The 23,503-nt window shown below is 37.9% G+C and overlaps 1 protein-coding gene across 2 annotated transcripts in view; it reads right to left on the bottom strand.

The window, feature by feature from the left end:
• Positions 1 to 1,529: 1,529 nt before the first annotated feature.
• LOC101857659 overlaps positions 1,530 to 23,503 on the bottom strand; it is a 47,542-nt gene continuing 25,568 nt past the window's right edge. For both annotated transcript variants that reach the window (XM_013085349.2, XM_005103303.3), the window contains 6 exons: positions 15,718 to 15,967; positions 14,381 to 14,507; positions 13,213 to 13,364; positions 7,648 to 7,771; positions 4,216 to 4,296; positions 1,530 to 2,764 (listed from right to left, as the gene is read on the bottom strand). In XM_013085349.2, the coding sequence (XP_012940803.1) occupies positions 2,604 to 2,764; positions 4,216 to 4,296; positions 7,648 to 7,771; positions 13,213 to 13,364; positions 14,381 to 14,507; positions 15,718 to 15,967 (895 nt within the window). In that variant the 3' untranslated portion in view covers positions 1,530 to 2,603. The remainder of the gene's footprint in view (positions 2,765 to 4,215; positions 4,297 to 7,647; positions 7,772 to 13,212; positions 13,365 to 14,380; positions 14,508 to 15,717; positions 15,968 to 23,503) is intronic.

The raw sequence follows: 23,503 nt of genomic DNA, 5'->3' as shown, positions 1-23,503 counted from the left end.
GGAAAGCTGAACGTAATATTACAAATGCGACCACTAAAATATGAACTCAGAAGGCGTTTCAGATTTGGTTTCGAGGACTTTATGCATTTTGCGATTTTTTTTCAGATTCCCAGGTAATAAATTCCCGCAGTCCCCCGGCGTAGAATCCTTATTTGGTACTGACCAATTCTCTAGACCAAGACAGATTTTAGAATGTTTTGCTTCAATACCGATTTTCCTTCTATATTCACATTTTTGTTTTCTGGATACATGAATTAAATGCACAGATTTTCCAGCCGCAGCAAAAACTGAAGATAGACAGAAAGAAAGAATGAATGAAAAGAAGAAGAAAGATTATCTATTGTGAGTAGACAGATTTTAGCCGATATGCACGTGAAAAACCATTGCCGACCGAACGGCACAGATAGACAATGGTCGAGTGTACGAAATGCGCAATCTGGCAGTTTCTAAAACAACTTATTGCCGAGAGTTGCCGTAAACATCTGACAAGTTATGGAGGCTCTCTCTCTCTCTCTCAACGCATGGAGTTGATATGATGATGCAGCAAGTACGGAACTTTCGGAATGTACGGATTTTCGTAAAAACAAAGAAGAATGGAAGCACTGCAGAATGGTTTTTTTTCTGTTTATTCTCTCGGCACCCATCGAAAATCCGGTAGTTTTGACACCTTATCGGTATGTCGGTAGAACAGGCCCAAAATCGGTATCTACCGGAAAAATCGGTAGATTTAGGCAGCCCTGCTGAATGTTTGATGTGAAGGCGCAGTTACCAGACCTCGGACAAGGATTGTTTGGAAAGTAACAGCCGAACTACGAATATTATCGATTATTTGTATGTGCCAAATTGTAACAGTTACCAGGCTATCATCGGAGAATTCTGAGTGCGGGCAAAGATCACACACAACTTGGGGCGCGTCAACTACTAAATGCGGCATCGATATTTCGGGAAATAGTGCTCCGAGTTCATACTGACAAAAAGTTCAACGGGCGCTTCCCGTCATAAAGGAGAAGACAGAAAAAGTTTTTAGAAAAATCCAGTACAACAGCAGACTGGGACAAAAAATCGGGATACACGCAATCGAAATTGGGAAAATCGGGATGCTTGAGATTTGGGGCAAAAAAGCGGGATATCCCGACTACATCGGGATGAGTGTCAGGTCTGCAATTATGACTTGTGCAAAAGATGCCACACAGAGTCAGAGGGTCTATAGGCTGAGTATGTGTGAGCAATGGATGGTGGCACACACAATGCTCAGGTAAACTCCAAAATATATCTGAAGAAGCACTGACAGAAATATGCCATGTTAGACCTATGATAAGAGATATGTGTACCTGTACTTTTTCATTATGGAGACTTTATTTATCAAATGAGTGTTTTATGTGATGAGGGCCAATGGCCTTAAACACTGAATAAACTTACTAACTGAAGAAGCACTAAAAATCAAGGAGTTTATCTGCGACCACAGTGTGCCCCTTTAACATTGGTCAGCCCTCACTTGGCCCAGAGACCTGATGACCTCCTTGGTTATATTCGTTTATAATGCATTTTTCTTGTACACGTTTTTTCTTCTTGGTATATGTCTTCAGAATGATATAAAGGATCATTAACCAACTAACTGTTTCGTTGTTGTTGCCTCTTTTAATACATGTGAGTTTGTTACTTTTTATTGTTAGTGTTGTTCAGAACCATTTTAAAAGAAGTAGGGGGTTTTGTTGCATGAATATTCAGGAAGAAACGCATAAGCATACACATGTTGCACGATTAGTCAAAATCAGTTGCATGGAAATTCACAATCACATATGAACATTCATCCTGTCCCATAACTATTCCACATAGCAAGTGAGCCAAGCATTGGTAATTAACTTGAACATAATGATACGTTACTTTTCAAGGGATATAACTCTACAAAAATGACAACTGCAGTAGTGAAACTCTTGGAGTTATCCACCATTGTGTGTTATTGGGTTGATGCAAAGATGCCTCTACTCCTGTTAAACTAAAATATTTCATTCTCTACTTATTTGAAAACTGTATTTTCTAAAACCCTATTTTGAACACTTGTCAGAAAATGTATCCTTTTAATGCTAATTTTCAAATTCTGTTCTTAGAAATACATCTGAAGACGGCCATCCTAAACTTTCCTGAGCACCCCAAAAAAGATCCAGGTTTCTCGGGTCACTTGAGGGCAGATTTTTCAGGTCCAAGAGGGTTACGCTTCATTTCTCTACCAATGCTGCCACACAATAAAGAAAACAATTATATTTAAAAACTCCAAAGCCTGCCAAATACTCAAGTGCCAACACTTCTCATAGGTACTAATCCAAGGATGGATAAACCCCATAAAAAATTCTGCAAAACAGCTTGAGATGAAAGACAAATCCCAACAACTGAGAAAAACTAACTGCGACTCACAGTTCGTCAGAGCAGAAAATTTAGGGCTGTACGAAACAGCATGAATATTGTTCACAATAAAACAATAATTTTAAAAAGTAAAAAGTTCTTTTACAGGGTACAGTCATAGAACGGACTGAAAGTTTTAAATTTCAATTACTGGTTGATTTGAAATTGCTGTGCCCCCTGGCAGCATCAATGTGGATGTCTTTTCAGGATGCATACATCTCTGCATATAGTTGAGGTACTGCCAGGTGAGGGTGCTTGGATAAGATATTGCCTACAGCTGTATTATGCTGCATGGAAAACTGGTAGTACTCAGTCAGCCTGAGCATCATCTCACCAAATCGTAGAGAGCCATTAGGAAAGTTGTCTGGAAGATAAACAGCATGTACATACCAAGTTAATGACTTATCAAAAACATTTTCATTTGCTTTCCCAATCAAGAAAACAACAAAGAAAGCATAAAAGGCACAACAACAACACAAAAAGTTTACCAGTGCAATTTGCTGAAGATTCCCTCAACAGCTGGAGTGAGAAAAAAAAAGAGTTCAGAGACATTTTGGTTTGATTTCAGCGACTTTAGCTCCCTCCCTCTTAACTTGCTTGTGTGAGTACAAGTGAAACATATTGACCCAATCACGTTCATAAGGAGCTGAGAAAAACAGAAACACAACACAGAAAAATAGGCGAATAGGAAAGAAATTTATAAGGCTTATCAGCAGCTGGGCTACCTAATAAACTTTAAATTTAGACAGGACAAGTGAACAAAAAATCAGAACCATAGAGGACTCCGTGCCTTAAAATTTATTACTAGTGTCATTCTCAACAACAACAACAACAAAAATCATTGATCTAACATGTATATTCGAAAGCAATTCACACACTTGAAAATCAAAGAATGTGAAAATACATTTACATGTATTATGATTATCACCACAAATGTCAGATGTTCTTAGCACCGTTGTCGTATAACAATGACTTACGAAAAGGAATTGTTAAACATTGTTTGAGTGGTAGGTTTAATAAAAAAGAACAAGTCTCAGAGTTCAAAATCAGGAGGTCCTGCAACCAAATTTATCTGTTGCCCGTACATTACACATCAGCTAGTGTATTACCAGTGTGCTGCAAAGAGCAGCTGAACACAGACTATGTCTGAAATGACTGAATACCTCTTTATTTTTTATACACAGCAGCAATGGGCGTTACAAACTTGACAAGGAAGAAAATATCTCCATTCATAAATCAGGTGGGTTTTGCAAAAATGTGAAATTTGCCTAGGTACATCCTACCAAATAAACCAACCAACAGCACATACTTCAAGGATTTGCCCAGGAAAAAGAAACAACCTCTTAACTGAAACTAACTGTCATCATCATTCATCATTGCCTTTCTCACCCTGGATCAGGATATAGGCCACGAACAAACACTTTCCACCTTTTCCTATCCTAAGCTAGTCGCTTGATGTCACTCAATGTCTTCCCACTTTTCTGTACATCCATTTCTGTGACTCTTCTCCAGGTTTCATGTGGTCTTCCCCTTGATCTTTTACCCTGTGGGTTCCAATCTAACACTTTCCTTGTTATGCAGCTACTTGACTTCCAATCCATTGCCAATGCCTTCTTCCCACCTAATCTCTGACTGGGCTCTGTCTCGTTCTAACTAACTGTAGGCCAACATTAATGAAGACCTTCAGAGCAGGTGAGCACAGATACCATTTTATGAGCTGTGTCAACCCCAACTCTTTATTCAAACGAACCCGAGGAAGTACAGAGACAAACATTTCAAGTCTTCATTTTGATCCTCTGTCAAATCTATACATACCAATTTCATAATCTTGAAATGAGCCCATGAATCGTACCCTCAGCTCTTTCACTTCTTCTGCCTTTGCCAAATCAGGAAGTTCTGTACAAATAGCACAATCAAGATGGGATTAGACAACATAGTTTATTAGTTTTTATTTTGAGCATTTGAATAATGCCGCTTTCGACACAACTTAGTGCAGCACCCTTATTTGGTCTCCTAGTTCTAATTTTTGTTATTATAGTATAGAAAGATGGAAACATATTTATAAAAATCTCGATGTAAATATGTTGAATATTATATGACCAATGGAGCTTTAGAAAACATTTGTACAAACACAATGAATTGGTCTGCACTTCTTTCAATATCCTCCTGTTGCCAAAAAGTAAACAATTGTTCAGACTGATAATGTCACAAAATTTTTTTTCATGTTTTAGCATTTACAGTGAATTTAGTTAGTACATGTTCTTTCAAATTCATTCTACTAGAATGTGACAACAAATAAAATATTTGTTACATGTCACTCAGAAAGCAACTTCTCCTTAATCAGCTCACTGTCGCCACTCTGGCTGGGCCGACTTAATTTTTTGGTACTTCTCAACCTTGAGTGTCAGGCGTATCCTTGTATTTCTGGTAATTATCATTTAATGCACCTAAAGCACGCATTTCTGCTATTGAGACAAAAAAAGAACGGATATCGTAACTTGTTTGGTCATTTCGTTAGACCTGCTGATGTCAGCAATGCAAGGAGTGCACCACTGAAAAGTGTCTGTATCCCAGAACTTTCCTTAGTGCATCTCCTATCTTAAAGAGGTTCAGATCGGTAATCTGTGAAGTCTTTCTCTGTGCGTCTTTTGAACCGGAGATGGCTCCGTACGGCTGAGGAAAAGGTTATTTTTCCTTTTGATTTGCTCGGCTCCGCGGCCGCACCCGCTTACGCAAGCCGAGACTTTTTACCGTTGGGAGCTGGGGAAGGGTCTTTAAGGGTTTTAGTATCCATAAGAGTTTTGTAGGTGATTCGACTCCGGGGCGACCCGCCCGCCACTGAACCCAACAAGGGGACACATTGCTCGGATAACCGGAGCTGTGACAGGGCTACCCCGGAGCTATACTCTTCACGAGAAAGTACAAGACCCTCCCGTCAAGATTGGCCCAGGGCTTGAAGGGGTTTCAGCTCTCAACCGATTGAGTGGCATGGGCCGTGCCTCCCTCCAGTCTAAGAGGAAAACCTGGGCCAAAGAGATGTGTTGGCGAGGGGCAGTTGATCTCACCTCAACCGCCAGGTACCCGATTTCCCTCCGCACAGGTCGCACCTCACGGTCAACGAGGCGCCCACTCTGCATGACAACTCCCCTGCGTACAGGGCACAGCAAGCAGTCCAGACAGCAGAACAGTGCGGCTTTGATATCCAGCCACACTCAGCTTATTCACCAGACCTAGCCCCCGTAGACTTTTTTTGTTTCCTAAATTTTAAAAAAATCACTCAAAGGACATCTTTTCCATGACAACGAGGACGCCATTGAAGCTGTTGAAGACTGGTTAGGGGCCCATTCTGAGTCATTTTTCTCTCAAGGACTTTTGACGGTCAAAGAGAGGTGGTAAAAATGTGTTACTCTGCGTGGTGACTAAGTAAAGAAATAAAAGTATGTGTGTCAAGTTACAAAGCTCTATCTATATTCCTTAATATTTAGACCAGACTTCTTGAACCCCCCTTGTAGTTCTTTAGCTCACTATATCACGTAGTTATAAAATTACGTTCACTAAAAAAGCCTAATAAGTTAGGTCAACCAGATGTAGGCTCTCTGGCTGCTTCTAGCCTACTACTACTACTTACTGATTCTAGACAGGGAATCTAGATTTAGCTAACATCAACACTATTCAAAAGCCAAATATGGTAAAATAAAAACTGTGAATTTTTTTGTCAGTCATTATATCACAAATTCCACAGCCACATGTATTAGATTTCTAATAGCATTGAATAAATAAATGCGATGCCGAAGCAACACGTTATTGCAGTGTGCAGGGAAGAGCAGGGGCGGCCGGTCAGACTGGCCGATTCGGGAGTTTTTCTTTAGAATGCATTTTTACTAAAAGCCCTATTACCGTTGTGAAAACTTCAACAAATACAACTCAGGAGTCAAAACATATCGGAATGAATAATGCTTCTAGAAGTTTCAACCAGTAGTTTTTATTTTATCGCGTTGTAAAAATTGCCTTGTTTTCAGAATCAAATATTTCCAGTTCTACCGAATCCATTTTCACGCAAAGACTGCCATTTCGAAGATCTTTCTTTTCCTTTTAAAAAGGTGTAGGCCTGTCAGATGTGGCAGTGTGATTCACAAAACTAAGAGTTGTATAGACCCATCAAAACTCAAGGCCTCAAGGCCGATCACAAAGTCTACGGGGCGTATCGAGGGGGATTCGCCCTGTCGCGAGCACGTTCACTAAACTGCCTACCACTACTGGAGAGTAGAGGGCCCTCTGGCACATTGTGAACACGCTTTTAATACACTAAATTTGACCCGAAATTCCGTTCGGAGGATTTGACCTTTACACTTGACCAAAGTGTGTCAAAATAGTAGCCTATCTTTTGCCCCTCCATGAAGGAAAAAATCTGGTCTTCATTCAAACCATTGGGATTGAGCAAAATTTCTCGTATTGTGCGATGCTCTTACAATTTTCATTATGTTATGACTGATAAGTTATACACTTGAGACAAAACTGTACTAATTGAGAAAGGTGCACCATTGCGACAGTGGAAAGAACTCAGTTGCGTGAAAAGGGTAGTTTGAGCTATATGTGGTCTAAATAATGTTAGGTGGGGGGGTTAGCACTCCCTTTAAAAAATCGGAATCGTGGGAATTACGATCGCATTTTTGTAAAATTGAATAAAAATTGTCATGATTCCACCAAATTTGTATTGATGGGCAGCCCTGCAGAGGTAGTCACAGACACTATTCAAGGTTTTAAGTGTAATTATTGACAATTTCCCAATTCACTCACTACGGATCATGTCTCATCATTTTATGTGCATAAAATTGGGTAAAAAAATTTTTGAGGGTTTGTGATCTTGACATTATTGGAAATGGCTTTGACATGGATTAATGTGAACTAGAGTGTAAACAGTTTTGGAATTTTCCACCCCAAACTGTGGCAGCTAAAAATGTCCATTGACCGAGTTGACATAACATACACTCCAAGATATTCCTCCCCACAAAAGCCAGTAACTGCGACCGTCAGTTACAAAATTGACTAAAAGTGCTAGACTTCAGTTCTATACTTCTTGACTTGGTTTGCGATGTGGTGCGTTTTGTGAAGTTATCCTTCTTATAATATTTCTGTTCCAATGGAAAAAGCTGAGACTTTAAAAATTCCTTACTTGGCTTCTGTAAAGCCTTATTTAACAAGAAAAGAATAAGCAACATCAAATAGACTGGAAAGCAAATCATTTACCATCATTGAGCAGCAGAAGGCAGGAGAGGTAAGCATATTCCATGTCTGTGATACCAAGACATTTGGCCACGATCCCAGCATGGGCGAAGTGAGAGTGCAGCACTTCAAAGTCTGGGAACAACTCCTAAAAGTGACATGAAACATAAAAACACATCAAACCAAGAATGAAGCCTCAGGTGATTGAGAAGAAACGATAAAGGTAAAAGAAAGCACAAAAGCAAAACACTAAAAATAAGCAATATGCAAACATTTTGAGTTAAACATTGATTTTCACATTAATCCTTTTCATGGTTACCATATATTATAGTGACGGAAACAACACTTTCATGCTTTTCATAATTCTTTATTCTGAGAAAAATGGAAATACAGCCTGCCTCATTATGGTTTTGTTTTATTAAGGAAATGTTTGAAGTTTCAAAACATCACTTTCAGTAACGATTTAAGATATCAAAGAAAAAACAATAACAACAACAAAAAGTGAACTCTTGATGTCATCAGGGCCACACACTACTTCTTGGTACAAAAATCTACAAATCAATTATTTCCTTTTTCTTCTCATTTTCTCATTCCATTCAAGGATAAAAAAATATTCCAGTTCGGGAATCATATCAGTAACACAATCATAGAAATCGCAATTTAGAGCAAAACAAGGCTATCTGAAGGACCATTTTCATTATCTCAACATTCAAAACCAATATCTATGTTACCTATGAAATAATTACTTATATATATATATATATATATATATATATATATATATATATATATATATATATATATATATATATATATATATATATATATATATATATATATATATATATATATATATATAATGAACTAAAATCAGCACACAAAATCTAAAAAGACGCTAGCTTTTCTTAAACTTGTAAATATTTGTAAATTTATTACTTTTTAGAAGACTAGCATATTAGAAGGTAGTGAAAATAGTCAAAATAAAGAAAAAAATGTTAAAAAATATACTTCTTCAAATATAAGAAAAAGCTAACATCACTGTATTTGAAATTGTATGGTGAACTTAACCTCCAAATTTCATGTCTTTATCTTGAATGATTTTCCAGTTTTTAGCTTTTAAAGTCATTAAATGCCAAATGGACATTGTGGGAAAACAAGCAAAAACATCACAAAATTGCTTTTAAAGCATTGTATTGGTTCATAATGAAACAGACACTATCTCTTTGAAATAGGACTTTAAAAGTGCTTCTGTTATATTCAGCACATAATTTTCAATGGAAGTTTCAAAAATCTCCAAAACATGGTCTGATCCCAAATAGGACTCCAAAAACCTGTGTGCCGCCTTTAACCCTCTTCACTGATGAGCCACGATCGTGGCCCAAGTGTCTGGCTTTTTTTATATCATTTGGCTTGACTTTCCGACACTAATCTGGCAATTCCTATTGGTTGCCACTACTTCCCTTTTGGACTTTTTTTTATTTGTTGAGGCGAAAAGGCGTGTGGTATGTCGTGAATGGAAGCTTTTGTAAATGAAAGTGAACCAGTTGAAGCGATGGCCGATGATAGAAATACATCGGAAGAATCGTTCAGCCACAGTAGCGACACTAGATCTAGTGATGATGTTATATCAAGTGTTTTATTCATTTATTTGCATGAAAATATGCAAAGAAATGAAGGAAGAGACTAATATAAGGCAGTGTTGTCGTTTGCAATGGTTGAAAACTGAACCAATGCTTAGAATCTAGACCTACATCTAGAAGAAGATGGATGGTGGCCTGTGTGAGTGAGAGAGAGATGAATTGATAGACCTATATATATATCATAATGAACTAGACCTACATTCTAATCTTTTGATTTTAGAATGGTCTTAGCGATTCTGCAGGTTCTAGATATAGATTCTAAAACGTAATCTTGATTTGTAGGAGCAGATATAAGAAAAAAAGGAGGTGCCATTCATCTAATGTTGGATTATGTCACGAGTGTTATGCTCCTTACCATGTAATGAAAAAGAGCACAAGGACAATAAAACGTGAGGGCAAAATTATATTTTGGTTCTACCAGTTCACATACATGTTTGTTTCATGGTTTCAACTTAAATCACTTTTGCATGCATGCCCTTTGTTATCACGACCAAGCAATTTTATTTCCCGTTCTGAAGTTTTTTATTTTTTCCTTCCTTCCCCTTAATTCCTCATCAAACTTCAACCTATGTTCACGATTTTTGGTCCAAAACCTTCTCCATTATATGCCTTTTCAAAATATATACAGTCGAACCTGTCTAAGACGGAATCACAAGGGAGCGGGAAAAAAATTATGTCTTAGACAGGGGAATTTAGGGGGGGTGGGGGTGGGGGGTTCAACGGCCCAGCCTGTGGGATCAAGGATCGCTTGTCCGATCGGCAAGCAGTGGTCAAAACGTCACACCTCTCAGTTGCTATCCTGTCTGATAATGACATGCGTCAGTCTTACTTATCCAATTACCTGACCTATTAAAAACAGAAGCGTTTGAACATCTCCTTTGCTTCCACCCTTAGTCCCACCCACCAATGCCACCCCTCACTGCCATCATGTAACAACGATTCGAGGAACTCTTTTCTCGGCTGGCCGTACGATCAGGGCGACAGGCATTGGTCAATCTAATTTCACACCTCTAGTTTCTGGCTACCCAGGAAAGTTTCCGTAGTGGCTGGCTACTCGAGCACTCTCATGGGCAGTCGTGAGATATCACACCCACACTACACTGACCATCTGCACTGCTCAGTGCTCACATGATGGAGTAACATAGGGTAACATCTACCCCGATTGCACCCTTACTCCCCTTCCTCGCCCAGCGGCATGGCCATGGCGTTAAGTTTAGAGCCGGCGGAATCAAACTTGCGAGTTTTGTTTCAAATCAGGGCTGAGCGGGCAAAGCATTTTCCGTCTTAGAAAGGTGAAACCCTAGGAAAGGAGCGGATTTTTCTTTCCGTTTCCGCGTTGGACAGGTTTCCGTTTTATACAGGTAATTAAAGAGGAATATATCAAGGGAGGAGCGGGGAGATTCCGTAAAGACAGGTTTCCGTTTTACACAGGTTTCCGTTAAGGCAGGTTCGACTGTATATGAGTTATGGGGGGTCTGACAGAATATAAGTCAACCATAGCCAAGTCAGCCATGATACCCTTCTCAATTAGGTATTCCGCAATTTTAGCTCACAATCTGTTAATTGAATATTTTTAGCCCAGCCCTAAGAGGGTTAACTAATTTATTCACTATGTACTAATTTGGGCTTCAGGACAAATTTTTGGGGGCAAGGCAAAATGAGATAATGACTAGTGTGCAGTTCACAGGTCTTTGGGGCCATACCCGTAAATGAATATGGAACTGGAAAAAATTGCAATTATTCACATGCAGCCCACATAACATAATTCATACACTCAGATCATAACATCCAAATTTGAAAAAAAAAAAAATTTTCAACAAAATCTACAAAAAGGGACAAACAGTAAAAAATACATGTATCTTAACTCATTCGCTACGTACTATTTTCGGCTTGTGGACGAATTCTTTTCGGGAGGGCGAAATGAGATGATGACTAGTGCGCAGTTCACAGGTCTTTGGGGTCATAAATTCAAATAAATAACATATTATATACCAACATTTTCAGTATGGTTTGTAAAATACATCTGCATTATTTATTTGCGTATTTTTCAACTTTGGTTCCCGTAAGAGGCGATTATGCAACACAATTGTGATTGGATGCGGATAAAATTGGAAAATAAAAAATTTATAATCTCAGGTGAAACTTAAAAAATATGTTGGCACCTAGTCAAATGATACTTCAAAATAACCATAACTGTATATAGAACAGGAAAATATTGAAAAATGTGCAGTTATTTACATACATTCCATAATATTTGTACATTTGGATAACATCCGATATTGAAAAAATGTTAAAAAAAAATTTTTTTGAAAAAAGGATCACAAACAGAAAAAAATACGCGTATCTCATATGGAATTATTCAGAATTGCATTTGGAATAAACCTATACATGTTTTGAGTGGTACTTTAAAAAAATTAATTTCACCCAAAAGTAGTGATTTTGGGGAGAAAAAAATATTTTGACTATTTAGATCTAGGCCTAGATCTAGCACTCAAAAATATTGATTTCTCAATTACAGTGCACCAGCAATTTGCGTCCAATACTATCAATATTATAAAGAAGAGTCCTACATTTCTTTAGTGAGCAAAATAATGATACATTTTGTTGTGTAAAAGTACTAAGACTGGTGTCTGGCCTATAATTTGGGCTTCGCGATAAAACATAGTCGAAAAAACTACGAAATCGTGCTTCAAAACTGAATCAAAACTTCCGATTTTCGGTGGAAACGCTTGACCCGGAAGTCAACATTATATTATGACCTTTATTTTAACATGGATATGTGGATTGGAATAGAAACCAAGCTAAAATTGAACGTCGGCTCTCGAGCCGCCGGGGGCGGCGTAGCGCACTGACGGCACTTGAGTCGCGCCGCCCCCCACGGCTCAGCGTAGCGAATGAGTTACTTATAGAATTATTTAGAATTGCATTTGGAATAAAACTACACGTTTTGAGTGGTAGTTTTGTAATATTACAAAAAAAATAATAATAGTGCTTTTAGTTTTAGAAAAAAAAATAATTTAGACAATTTAGATCTAGCATAAAAAATATTGATTTCTCAAGAGCAATGGCAATTTGAGTATTTCCATTTCACAAATATAGTATCAATATTCTAAACAAGAGTCCTAAATTTTTTTGGTAAACAAAATAATGATACATTTTGTTTTGTAAAAGAACTAAGACTGGTATCTGAGCTGTAATTTGGGCATCGCGATAAAATCAAGTCGAATTAACCTCGAAATCGTGTTTCAAAACTTAATTAAGATTGAGGATTTTGGGTGGAAACGCTTGACCTGGAAGTCAACATTTTATTATAACATTTATTTCAACATGGACATATTGATGGGAATAGAATCTAAGCTTGAAATATAGGTCAGTTCTCAAGCCATCAGGGGTGGCTTACCGTAATGAAGTCACTTTAGAAGCGCTGCTGCCCCCGGCTCTGCGTAGCGAATGAGTTAATTCAAAACTTTGCATTTTCCAATATTTTGAATAGCAATTTTTCACCATGCAGATAGTTGGCAAGAATGGAGGGCTTTACTGGTAGACCTCCCACTTCTTAACTCTTCCCTGTTGCTCGTACCTTTTTTCACAGTGCTGATTAATCCTGTTAAGTCAACAATCTTCTTTTGACTCAAAAGCTATCAATGGAGAAAAATGGGATCATAATGGAAAAATCCCAAGGAAACTTTGAAAGAAATGAAGGGGTACTGAAGGGGGGAAAAAAGCAAATACATTGTAGATATTATACTGTTTGACCATAATTGTATCTCACTGAAAAATTCCCTTTCATGAAAAGTAAATAATAACATTACTTAAGGCAATGCTGATATGGCATTTCCAATTTATGTTTGTTCATAGAAATTAGACAACACAGGAAATCAAAAACCTTTCTTTCTTTTTAAGACCCCTAAAGAACTCTGATATTTTGTACATACAAGACAATACGTACCCTCAATCTTGTTTGTTCTTTCTTGGTGAAGTTAAAGTAAGTGTAAAACCCTGTGGCTACGTCATATCCTCTGCTGTGATTTAAAAGAACCAGGCTGTAGGTTGCCATCCGTAGCAGTAACACTTGGTCGTTAATATCAAGGCTGCGGAAACCTGCAGAACAGAAAATCTTTTACCTTACAAAAACATGTTTGATACATTTTATTATTTGGATAAGTAACAGATATAAGGATGACAAATAACCTGCAACGAGAGGTGTATATGTTACTTTTACTTTTATCATGTAACTGTATCCAGTCTTAAAAACTCTATTTGTGTTACCTTCAATGTTTTGTTACTCTCCCAACTCATGATACCTAGATTTGATTACTTTTTATTTTAGTAATGTGAGCAGTTATGAAGTAATGAAAATTGAGAGCAAATTCATGACCGTCAAAACAATGAAAACTTCTGGAGATTACATCATAAATTTGTTGGTGTTGTGCAGTACTTCATGACTGGCAACGAGTGCACATGAGGCAAACCAGTACAAAAAAGCAATGTACATGAAAAATCCAATATTTGGCATTAATGGTCACTTCCTTAGAAAATCACAAAAGGGGACATTTCTGAAGTTTAAAACATTTTCTAAAATACTGATTCTGAATGGGAATAACAATAATGTTTTAAGTCAAAGGTAAAGCAGTAAGATAAAAAAAAAGTCATATGTCTGGCATCCCATCATGGCAAAGAGGAAGATTGTGCATTGAACCAGGAACTCACCAAACTAGCAACGACCAAAAGCTACAAAGGCGCCAGCATAAAGTACAGAAATAAACCAGGCCCCCGAAAGAACACCAGTGGCTAAGATATTGGTGGCAGGGTCTTCTATGAAGAACATCCTGCAAACCAAATGTGCTCATATTTCAAATGAAACAGCAGACCAAACAACTCACCAACAGTGTCTGTGGTGTGGTGGTAAGAAGTGAGATACGAGCTCAATTCCCGAGTGGAGAGAATCTTTATTGAGCATCTTGGTCTTCCTGATGGGATGCTGTATCCCCCTTAGCACGGGTTGGCCCTGACAAACAGAGTCAAAAACCCTCTGCCTAAATTATCTAAATTGTGTCAATGGGAGCATAAAAACAAATACATGCAAAAAAACCTATAACCCCCCTTCCCCAACTCACCACAGATCTTTTTAGCAAATCTCACAATGCACTTGGCATGGAAGTCAAAGTGCTCCATAGAACGATCCCAGCCTGATTCAACGTCTTTAAAGAGTTCTGGCTCATAGATGTCCGACTTGGCCCTGTCCTGTTCACACAAAATATTAGTTTGATTTCAGGAACATACAAGAAATGGCAATAACTCACAACAACACATCTCAAAGCAAAGTTGGGGATCTTGCTTGCCTGCTGCTAACAGTGATCCGTTAAATCAGAAGACAGACTCTTAGAATAACTACCTACCAGCTGGACTAGACAATTCTTATTCATGTGAATAAAAAAAAAGCTAACAAACAATCAAACGACCAAGCTCTTATTGTTGAACCTGCCATGACCGCCTCATGTATAATACGGCCACCTGTACAAACAGCTACTTTCCATTTCTCCCTTGCGTTTTCTCTATATAATTTCACTGTGTAAAATGGGCACCTGTCCAACATGGCCGCGGCCACCATATTTTATCACACAACCCCAATCGCATCAAACAATAACACCTGTCTTAGACAGCCACCTCTCTTATACCCTGACGTTTTGTTATAAATCATGTATTGGCCCCTTGCATTGTGGACGAGCCGTCATAATCCAATCACCTGTCCTTATTGTTAGGCAGTTCCCCCCCAATCGATCATGTTGCATAGCCCCTCCCACTGTTGACACAGGTAAAAAATTTTCAGCTGCTGAAGCGTGCGATCGCTTATAACCCACAAGATCCGTCCACAACTCATATACAAATTGTAAGTGAGATGAGTGGTCACTATTTACTGTTTACCAAGTCTGTAACAAAGTAACAATAGATGTCAATATGAACTTGCGGCAGAAGCATCGCTTGTTCTCTGAGCGGTAGCGACCATGTGTTTGTTTTAACTTGGCACTTGGTCTTCCTCGTCTGACAATTTAGTTTTTATTGTCAACCTTGCATAAAATCAGCAAATTAAAAAAAAAGCTAACAAAAAATAACAAACTAACAAACACAACAACTACAATGCAGCTACCTTTGGTTTGGACCTCAGAAGAGAATGGTTGTTCTCTTCATTTTGATCGGTCCTGCCTAAGACGGCCACCTGTGTTATACGGCCACTTTTCACCTTGACATTGGGTGGCCATCTTGCACAGGTTCGACTGCATTTTCATAAACTGAATTTACAGTAACAATCTTGATGCACAAGTAATAAAGTTATGAACATTACAAAATTGTGAGTCTGATAATGTTGGATTTATCATCGAGTATCAGTGTCAGAGATTCAACCTATTTTATCGTGCTGCAACTCACGTATGACCCGCCTGCCATGGAAGCTTACCAGCATGCAGATGTGCGTTAATTCTACAGCCCCAAGAGACATTGACTTTTTGGCGTCCTCAGCAGTGACTGAGTCAATTGAAACGGGGGTTTCCAGCTTCCTGCTCAATGATGGAGACTCCCTTGCTCCAGCAACAGGTGACTGCTCTTGTACTCGCTGCTCTTTTTCCAGGTTCGCTGACTGTCGGCCCGAGGTTGGAACTGGTGTTTTCATACTTGTCCCTGATCGAGCCGGGCTGGGTGTCAAAGATCTTAAAAACAACAAAAATCACATTAGTAAGCTTGAACAAGATTCTTTTCATTGCTTACTTGCTCCTAACTCATTCAGAACAAATGAAGACAATTTTCGAAAGATATATATATATATATCCACCCACATACTTTCGACATGTACTATCACAATCTACAGTTTCACATTTACAGAAAAAATAACGGGGCTCTAGAGCCTAGAGGTTAAAGTGTTCGCCTCTCCTTCAAAGGTCCCGGGTTCGAATCCAGGTAGTGAAGGAAACATTTTCTTTTCTAAAATTGTCTCCTTTCACCTTCTTTCCTGCTCTCTAGCAATGATCTGCTGTCTGCGCCCACCCCCTCACCTCCTTTGCCCCACTCCGCTGGGCTCTTGACTCTTTCTGCAGCCTTTCTACTGTTTCTCCTTGGTTCCTTCTTACTACTGTCCTTCAGCCACACCCCTAGTCTTCTGATAGGAAAGATCTACACCTAGCCTTCTCGGGCAAGGGTGAAAAATCTCGGAGGTCCCGTGAGCTAGTTGTGCACCTTAAAGATCCCTTGGTGGTCTAAAATCGATAAGAGTAGGCTTCGGCCGCCATCAGGGCAAAATTCAAAATTTCCTACCAACTGAAAATGTTGAATGTGTTCCGTGCGCTCATATGACCGTATGCAGTTGTGAGCGTCGTAAAACACTCACAAAAACAAAAAAACAACAGAACAATAACTCTTTTTTTAGTTGTTATAATGTCACTCCTTTATCACACGAGGACTTCAACTCCCCAGCAATATTTAGCTTTTGAACTAAGAGATGATTCCAAATTTGCTGAGGATTGTTGTGATACAAGTTTAATTAGTTATAGCAAAGAGAGTGACAGCGAGCCGGAAAGTAAGAAAATTAGATCGACAAATTATTCCCCAACTGGGGACACTGAGAAGGGGTCGTATACCATTTGATCACCCTTTTAGCGACAATAGTGACATCTATGTCAACATAACCAATGTAAACACTGGGTTGGATTTATAAAGTTAGACAATCTACTTATCTTGGAGTAAAAAAACAACTTCACAGATTGATTCGGTATATTCTGTCTGGGGATTATTTCCACCAGCAGACCCAATTAAAAAATGTAAAGCATGGGAGGGGAGTACATCACTGCAGCTCAATTATCAAATGGACCTGATCTGAAAGATCAGATCAGATCAGGTCGAGAAATGTTGCTGATTAGAGCACACTTCACTATAATAAATGAACTTCTGCTTTGCTACATCAAATTTGACCACAAAGTCCATAAGGTCCTAATGCATTCCATAACAAACAAAAGATCTGAAAATTGTGCCAAATTCATAATTTTTCCTCCTCCACGCAGAAAAAACCCCTGGCCATCCTCAAAAATAAAAAACCACATCAAACAGGAATTTGACAAAACTTTCAGTGTGTACTGGGTTAAAGCTCAATGTTGATGATCATAAACCCAAGACATTTTTTACTCTTGCAGAATATGTTTTCCAGAGGCCACTTCATTGCACAAAATACAAAGCACACTTACTTTTACTAAATTCAAATACATTTACACATAGTATGGCTCTTTTCGTCTATGCAGACGGTCAATTTAGCTTAAGATGGTCTCAAGGTTGTCTTCATGCAGCTTCTTTCATGGCTAATTCTTCCTATGCTTGAAGCGCAGATTCTGTCGCAGCGCTTGCATGTCAGTGTCGTAGATCGAAGCTCTGTTTTTTTGCTGTTTTCCTTTCGTCGTTGGCGCTTCTCAGCCTGGTTATTTCTAAGGCTGTTCTCTAGCATTTTAGTTCTTTCCTTTATAATTTTCCTCCATGTTTTCCGGTCCTCAGCTATTTCGTCCCAGATGTTAAAATCTACTCCAAGCTTAGATAAAAGCTGTTTTTGCAGGTGTCTTTGTACCTCAATTTTGGTCTTCCTCTTTGTCTCTTTCCCTGGGCAAGTTCTCCATAGAGAAGTTGCTTCGGAATCCGGTTGTCATCCATTCTCTTGACATGGCCAAGCCATCTCAATCCTTTTAAAAACATATACTGCATTATATTGCTGATTGCCACATCTCTGGGTCCTGTTTTAAATCTATGGTAAATATGCTTGTGATAGGACACATCCCAACAGGTGTGAGCGCCGTAAAACTCTTTCTAAACTAAACAATAGGTGGGTGGCTGGAGGGTGCCACTGGTTGGTCCTATTTTTTACCCCCTAATGCTTCTGTCTTTCTTACTTTTTTCCTGCATCAAGTGACATTATTATGTCTGTGCTTCTCTTTGCTCAAACAGACACTATGGAGGCACTTAAGTCCCAGTCATTCATTTTCTTGAAAGACACACGACCCTCTCCATATACACATTTATCTCTTGCAAAATTATAAATGAGTCTACAAGGGTGGATGAGAAAGCAATGGAAGTTGCCATCTAACAGCGAAGATGGTGACTTCAGTCATAAAAGCAACACGCATGATTGATTAATGACATGTCTGCTCTCAAACTACAGGACTTTCCTGAGACGTCACTCTTGATTATTGTATGACATCACAAACAAAGGATAGTTTGCGCTCAGAAGGAAACTACAGGAATTTCACAAAAGAAAACATGCATTTTACATCTCAATGCTCTGTAAACTTTGTGAATTGCCTGAAGTAATTTATGAAAATTTGTGCGTGTTTGTGAAGATTCTGCTTGTTCATATATACCTATATACAGGATTGTCATTGACTGTTAAACTTTGTAAGGTTATTGCACAGAATTCTACACTTATAGAACGGGAACTGTACCACGTGACCTGTGAGGAATTGAAGACCGAAAACAATGGCGGCTTGAGGGCACGATTTATCGTTTTCGGAAGTAACCCTATAGCTTTTAAAGCAAGAGCGGCTTTTACAAACGAGTGGAAAGTGGAACATTTACTGTCCAGTTTGTAATTTTGAGTTACAGAATTCACTGTGCAACTAGAGTTGGAATCAAGGTTTTAAATTGTTGTGTTTTTGGGTGCAACAACAGAAAAAGCAGACATAGACAGTTTATAAATATAAGATCTACAGAACTGTGAAAAAATTCGTAACACGGATGGGATTGTTCACAGCACTTCTAGCTTCCCACACACATTTTGCATAAGCATATGGCCTACGTAATTTTTTAGTAGCAAAACTTGTTACAAGAAATTTGTTTTACACTGAACATATTTTTTCACTAGATCTAATTAATGTTCTCAAAACATGCGTTCAATAATTAGCTTTATGTCGCCAGCAAAAGTAGAAAAAAGGACGGACTTGCTTTTAAAAGAGATTTAGCTCCAGCTATAAACTTTTAAAAAATCTGTAGAAATCATTGACTGGGATTTTTTTTTAAATATTGGGCTAGTATTTATTAAAGAAATTTCTAGAATAATATAGAACCTACAGATGTGTTCAAATGTTTGAAAAAAATACTCATCGTTTAAGACAAATTGATATAGATCTAAGTCATTGTGTAAAAGTAGGAGAATCTAGATCTAGGAGTTCGATAGTTCAGTAGCCTAGATATTTGATAATAAGTTGCGCATCAAATTTTTGACCGCACGCTACAGTAGTCGATAGCGTATTATTTTCATCCGAAACATTAATTTCCGCATCCATACACCTTTTTGGGCCTTTATAAGCACATGTAGTCCTACTTTAATTATGTTACTTTCATAATTGTTTTTGAAAGCATTTTCAATTCCTTTCACTTTCACTTCCCACGCGCGGGCACATATAATTATGATTATAATTTAAGATTCCAAATCTGATGAATGTATTATTAAATAGCGTATAATGCTGAATTAGCCAATGAATTGCAATGCGCGCTATTATCAATTATTGAATTGTAACAAGACTTTAATTTGACCCGTAACAAGAGACCACTTAATTTTTTTATACATGTTCATGAATGTGTGTTTGTTTACTGAGAGCGGGGATTAAAAATTAAAGATTCAAGATTCCAGATCTGACGAATGTATTTATAAAATAGCGTAATAGTGCTGGGTTAGCCGATGCCTTGCGATACACGCTTTTATCAATTAATTGAATCGTAACAGGACTTCGATTAGATCCGTAACAAGACAACACTTATTTTTTCTTATAGGTGTTCAAAAAAGTGTGTTTGTTTACTGTGTGCGGGCATTAAAGATTCCAGGTCTGACGAATGTATTTATTATATAGCATAGGCCTATAGGGCAGGGGTGGCCAACGCATTGCGATACGCACTTTTATCAATTAATTGAATTGAAACAGGACTTCAATTTGATCCGTAACAAGAGACCACTTATTTTTTCTTATTCGTGTTCAAAAATATGTGTTTGTTTACTGTGTGCGGGGATTACAGGGGGACAAGCCCATCCCCTCGACATGTGATCCAGGGTATGGGGATACATTTTTCTCAAAATGCACACAGCTCTGAAATCCTTGACCAGTGATCACTCGCCATGGAACTCTTTCTGTTGTGACTGTAGACACAAGTTTCTTCATTATCACATCTGAATGAGCCTATCATTCATGCATTAGAAATCACACTCCCTAACACACAGAAAATGACTTTGAACATATATTCAGGAAACATATGCCAGTTCCACTCTTGTTTACTTTGTTTTGCATTATTGACTTTTATGTGTAAACCAATATTTTGAGGCCTTTTTTGCATTTTTTGTTTTTGGCAGCATGTACAATAGGCCTATGTATTCTATGTGCAACCGACACATTTTCCAATCTCTTGTATTTGTTAGACTCGCACGTGCTTTAAACAAAGCATGTTGTTGTACACACTACTGATACAAACACAGAGATGAATTCTTAAAGTGAGAAATAATACATTTCCTCAATATAAGCTCAATTTATTTATCTCTTTCTAGTAAATTGGAGAAAAGGCTAATATTGTTCTTTTTTGCTTGCTTTGGATGGCCTTAAGTTTAATGACAATATTATTGTAGTGAACATGTTACTGTCAGCGTCCCCTTCTTATCGTAGATCTACTAGTACTAATCAAGACTATATCTAGATATTTTGCCAACAAAATTAATGTTCATAATTAGATCTAGTGTTATTATCAAGTGTATTGTGACTGTGAAGATCTTTAGTAGATCTAGATCTAGATCCCATCCCATCATTTTAAAAAACCCAACAAACCAACAATACAAATACAAAAACATTGTAACATTGCCAATTATGACATATTGTTGGCAATAAAAATGTACTAGACTATTTCACTATATTTCCTCTTCGAAGAAAGTTTTAAAATACTGATGTAAGGTGTCTTCAAAGCCCTACCACTAGCATCAGCGCGCATAGCAACGCGAAGCAACGCGAAGCCTCGCTGTGCGGCGCAGCCAAAGGTGCCCTCAACTGGCCGCCATGTTTTAGTTTCAATTCCTCACAGCGAATCGGCGATCGCGAAGAGGGAGTTCCGCTTCTATAAGTGTAGAATTCTGTGGGTTATTGTGATATTTATTCAAACAGTTGAAACAGGACCACACATCTTTTTTGACTCTCTGTCACCAGACATGCATTTGTCATGATACAAAAATCAGTTTAAACTATATCAGCTGAAAATAAAACTAAACTAATATCACTACCAACATCGTCAAATTTGATAGCCAACATCAATTTGAGTATAACATAGACTATTTAAAAAATAAACTTGAACTCTTCATGCATTTAACAGAAGAAAAGGAATGATTTAATATATAAATGGAAACCAATCCTTTTGGATCTTACTTACATTCAACCTTTTCTCTCTAAAAATATCCTCATGCTTTGCTTGAGCGCACACAATATTCTTAATTTTAAGTTGTAAATAATATTAATGCACTGGGACATCATAGAAAATAGACTTCAGGCATAGGCTATACCAAAAATATTAAACTATCAAAACTTAGTATTTGCGTCCAGTATAGAGCAATAAGATCACATTGGTTTTTTGTTTTTTTTTAAAGTAGAGGGTTTTACGGCGCTCGCAACTGCATAAGGTCATATGAGTGCCAAGGGGTGGGTGTCAACAGAGAAGTCTTTACAGGGAATCACACTTAGACTGCTCACCTCTCTGGCTTCAACAGAACAAGGTCTGCTTCGATTATCAAGGCACCCCAAAATAGCAGGTCACAAGAGAGTGATAAACATACAAAAGAAGTAGAGGAAAATGACAACAGTAAGGATCAGGAAAGAAAAAGCAGCAGTTCCCTGTTGTAGATCAGGCACAGTTATGAGCGTGACATGAGTCAGCCCATTTACAATTCTACTAGGCTTGAACGAGAAATGTCCCCCGGGGGGTTTCACATTCGATCATCAAAATCTGTGCGTGTACCTGGTGAAAGGTACCTTATGACTAATTTTGAGGAACTACATGGCATTGCATTTTCTGGAACAAAAGTCATTTCCAAACAACCTGGTTTAAAAATTTTTTTTTAACATAGCTTCAGTACTTTGAGAGATCAGGTTAATTTTGTCAGGAAGAGTGCAGAAACAAAGTTTTGAGAAAAATGACTTTAAAGTTTCCCTTAGATCTGGATAAATTTCAACTCTAAATGAATATCGATCAATCTACCAGTTCTGTTGTTAGTCTCCAAAACCTTGACAAACTGTTAGCCTTCTACTCAAAGGTTAACTTTAAAAAAGCAGATTAAGACAATGAACAGTTTCAAAGTTTTATTAAAACGTTTTAGGGCAAATTCGCCTGTCATACAGAACTAGAAATTTCGCAAAACGACTTTGCTTTGCTCCCGAAGTTCTGGAGGGTATGTGCATGCGAGAAGCAGTTGTGGTTGGAAGCACGAATTCTGATAATGTTTTGCTTAGATGTGGTGTTCCTCAGGGGTCTGTTCTTGGACCTGTCTTGTTTACAATATATACACAACCTATTGCTAATATTTCAAGACAATATGGCATGAATTACCATCTTTATGCTGATGACACTCAAATTAGAGATTTAAAAATATGGACGACCAGCAATAAATTGAAACTAAATGATGGCAAGACGGATATAATGTTGAGTTGAAAAACAAAAGCCATTAGAAATCTCCCAGAACTACAAATTGATATTAATAACCATACCATTCGTTCTAAAAAAGTCTTAAAAATCTAGGGGTTCAGTTGGACTAAGATATGTCTATGTCCTCCCAAATTAGCCAGCTCAGCAAAAGTATTTACTTTCAGCTTAAGAAAATTGGCAGTGTAAGAAATTATCTAACTAAAGCAGCAGCCAAGACACTGGTAACAACACTAATTTTATCAAAGTTAGATTACTGTAATGCTATTTTGTCCGGTTTGACGAACGAAAAACTATCAAAGTTACAAGTTCTCCAAAATCAAGCAGCAAAATTGAAAATGAAACAAAAGAAATCAGCGCATGTAACACCAATTCTGAAAGAACTACACCGGCTGAAAATAAAAGAAAGGATCAAATACAAAACTGCTGTTCTCTGCTTTAAATGTATAAATGATCGATAGTGCACCCTTTTATTTTAAAACATTCCTGGAATTATATCATCCACCTAGAGCCCTTAAATCAGCCTCTGACAATGTAATTCTTAAAACTCCCCC

This window comes from Aplysia californica, unplaced genomic scaffold (assembly GCF_000002075.1).
Source record: "Aplysia californica isolate F4 #8 unplaced genomic scaffold, AplCal3.0 scaffold00367, whole genome shotgun sequence".
Classification (NCBI taxonomy): Eukaryota; Metazoa; Mollusca; class Gastropoda; order Aplysiida; family Aplysiidae; genus Aplysia; species Aplysia californica.
Note: the sequence above shows the minus strand (reverse complement) of the source record. Positions and strands in the feature narration are given on the sequence as shown.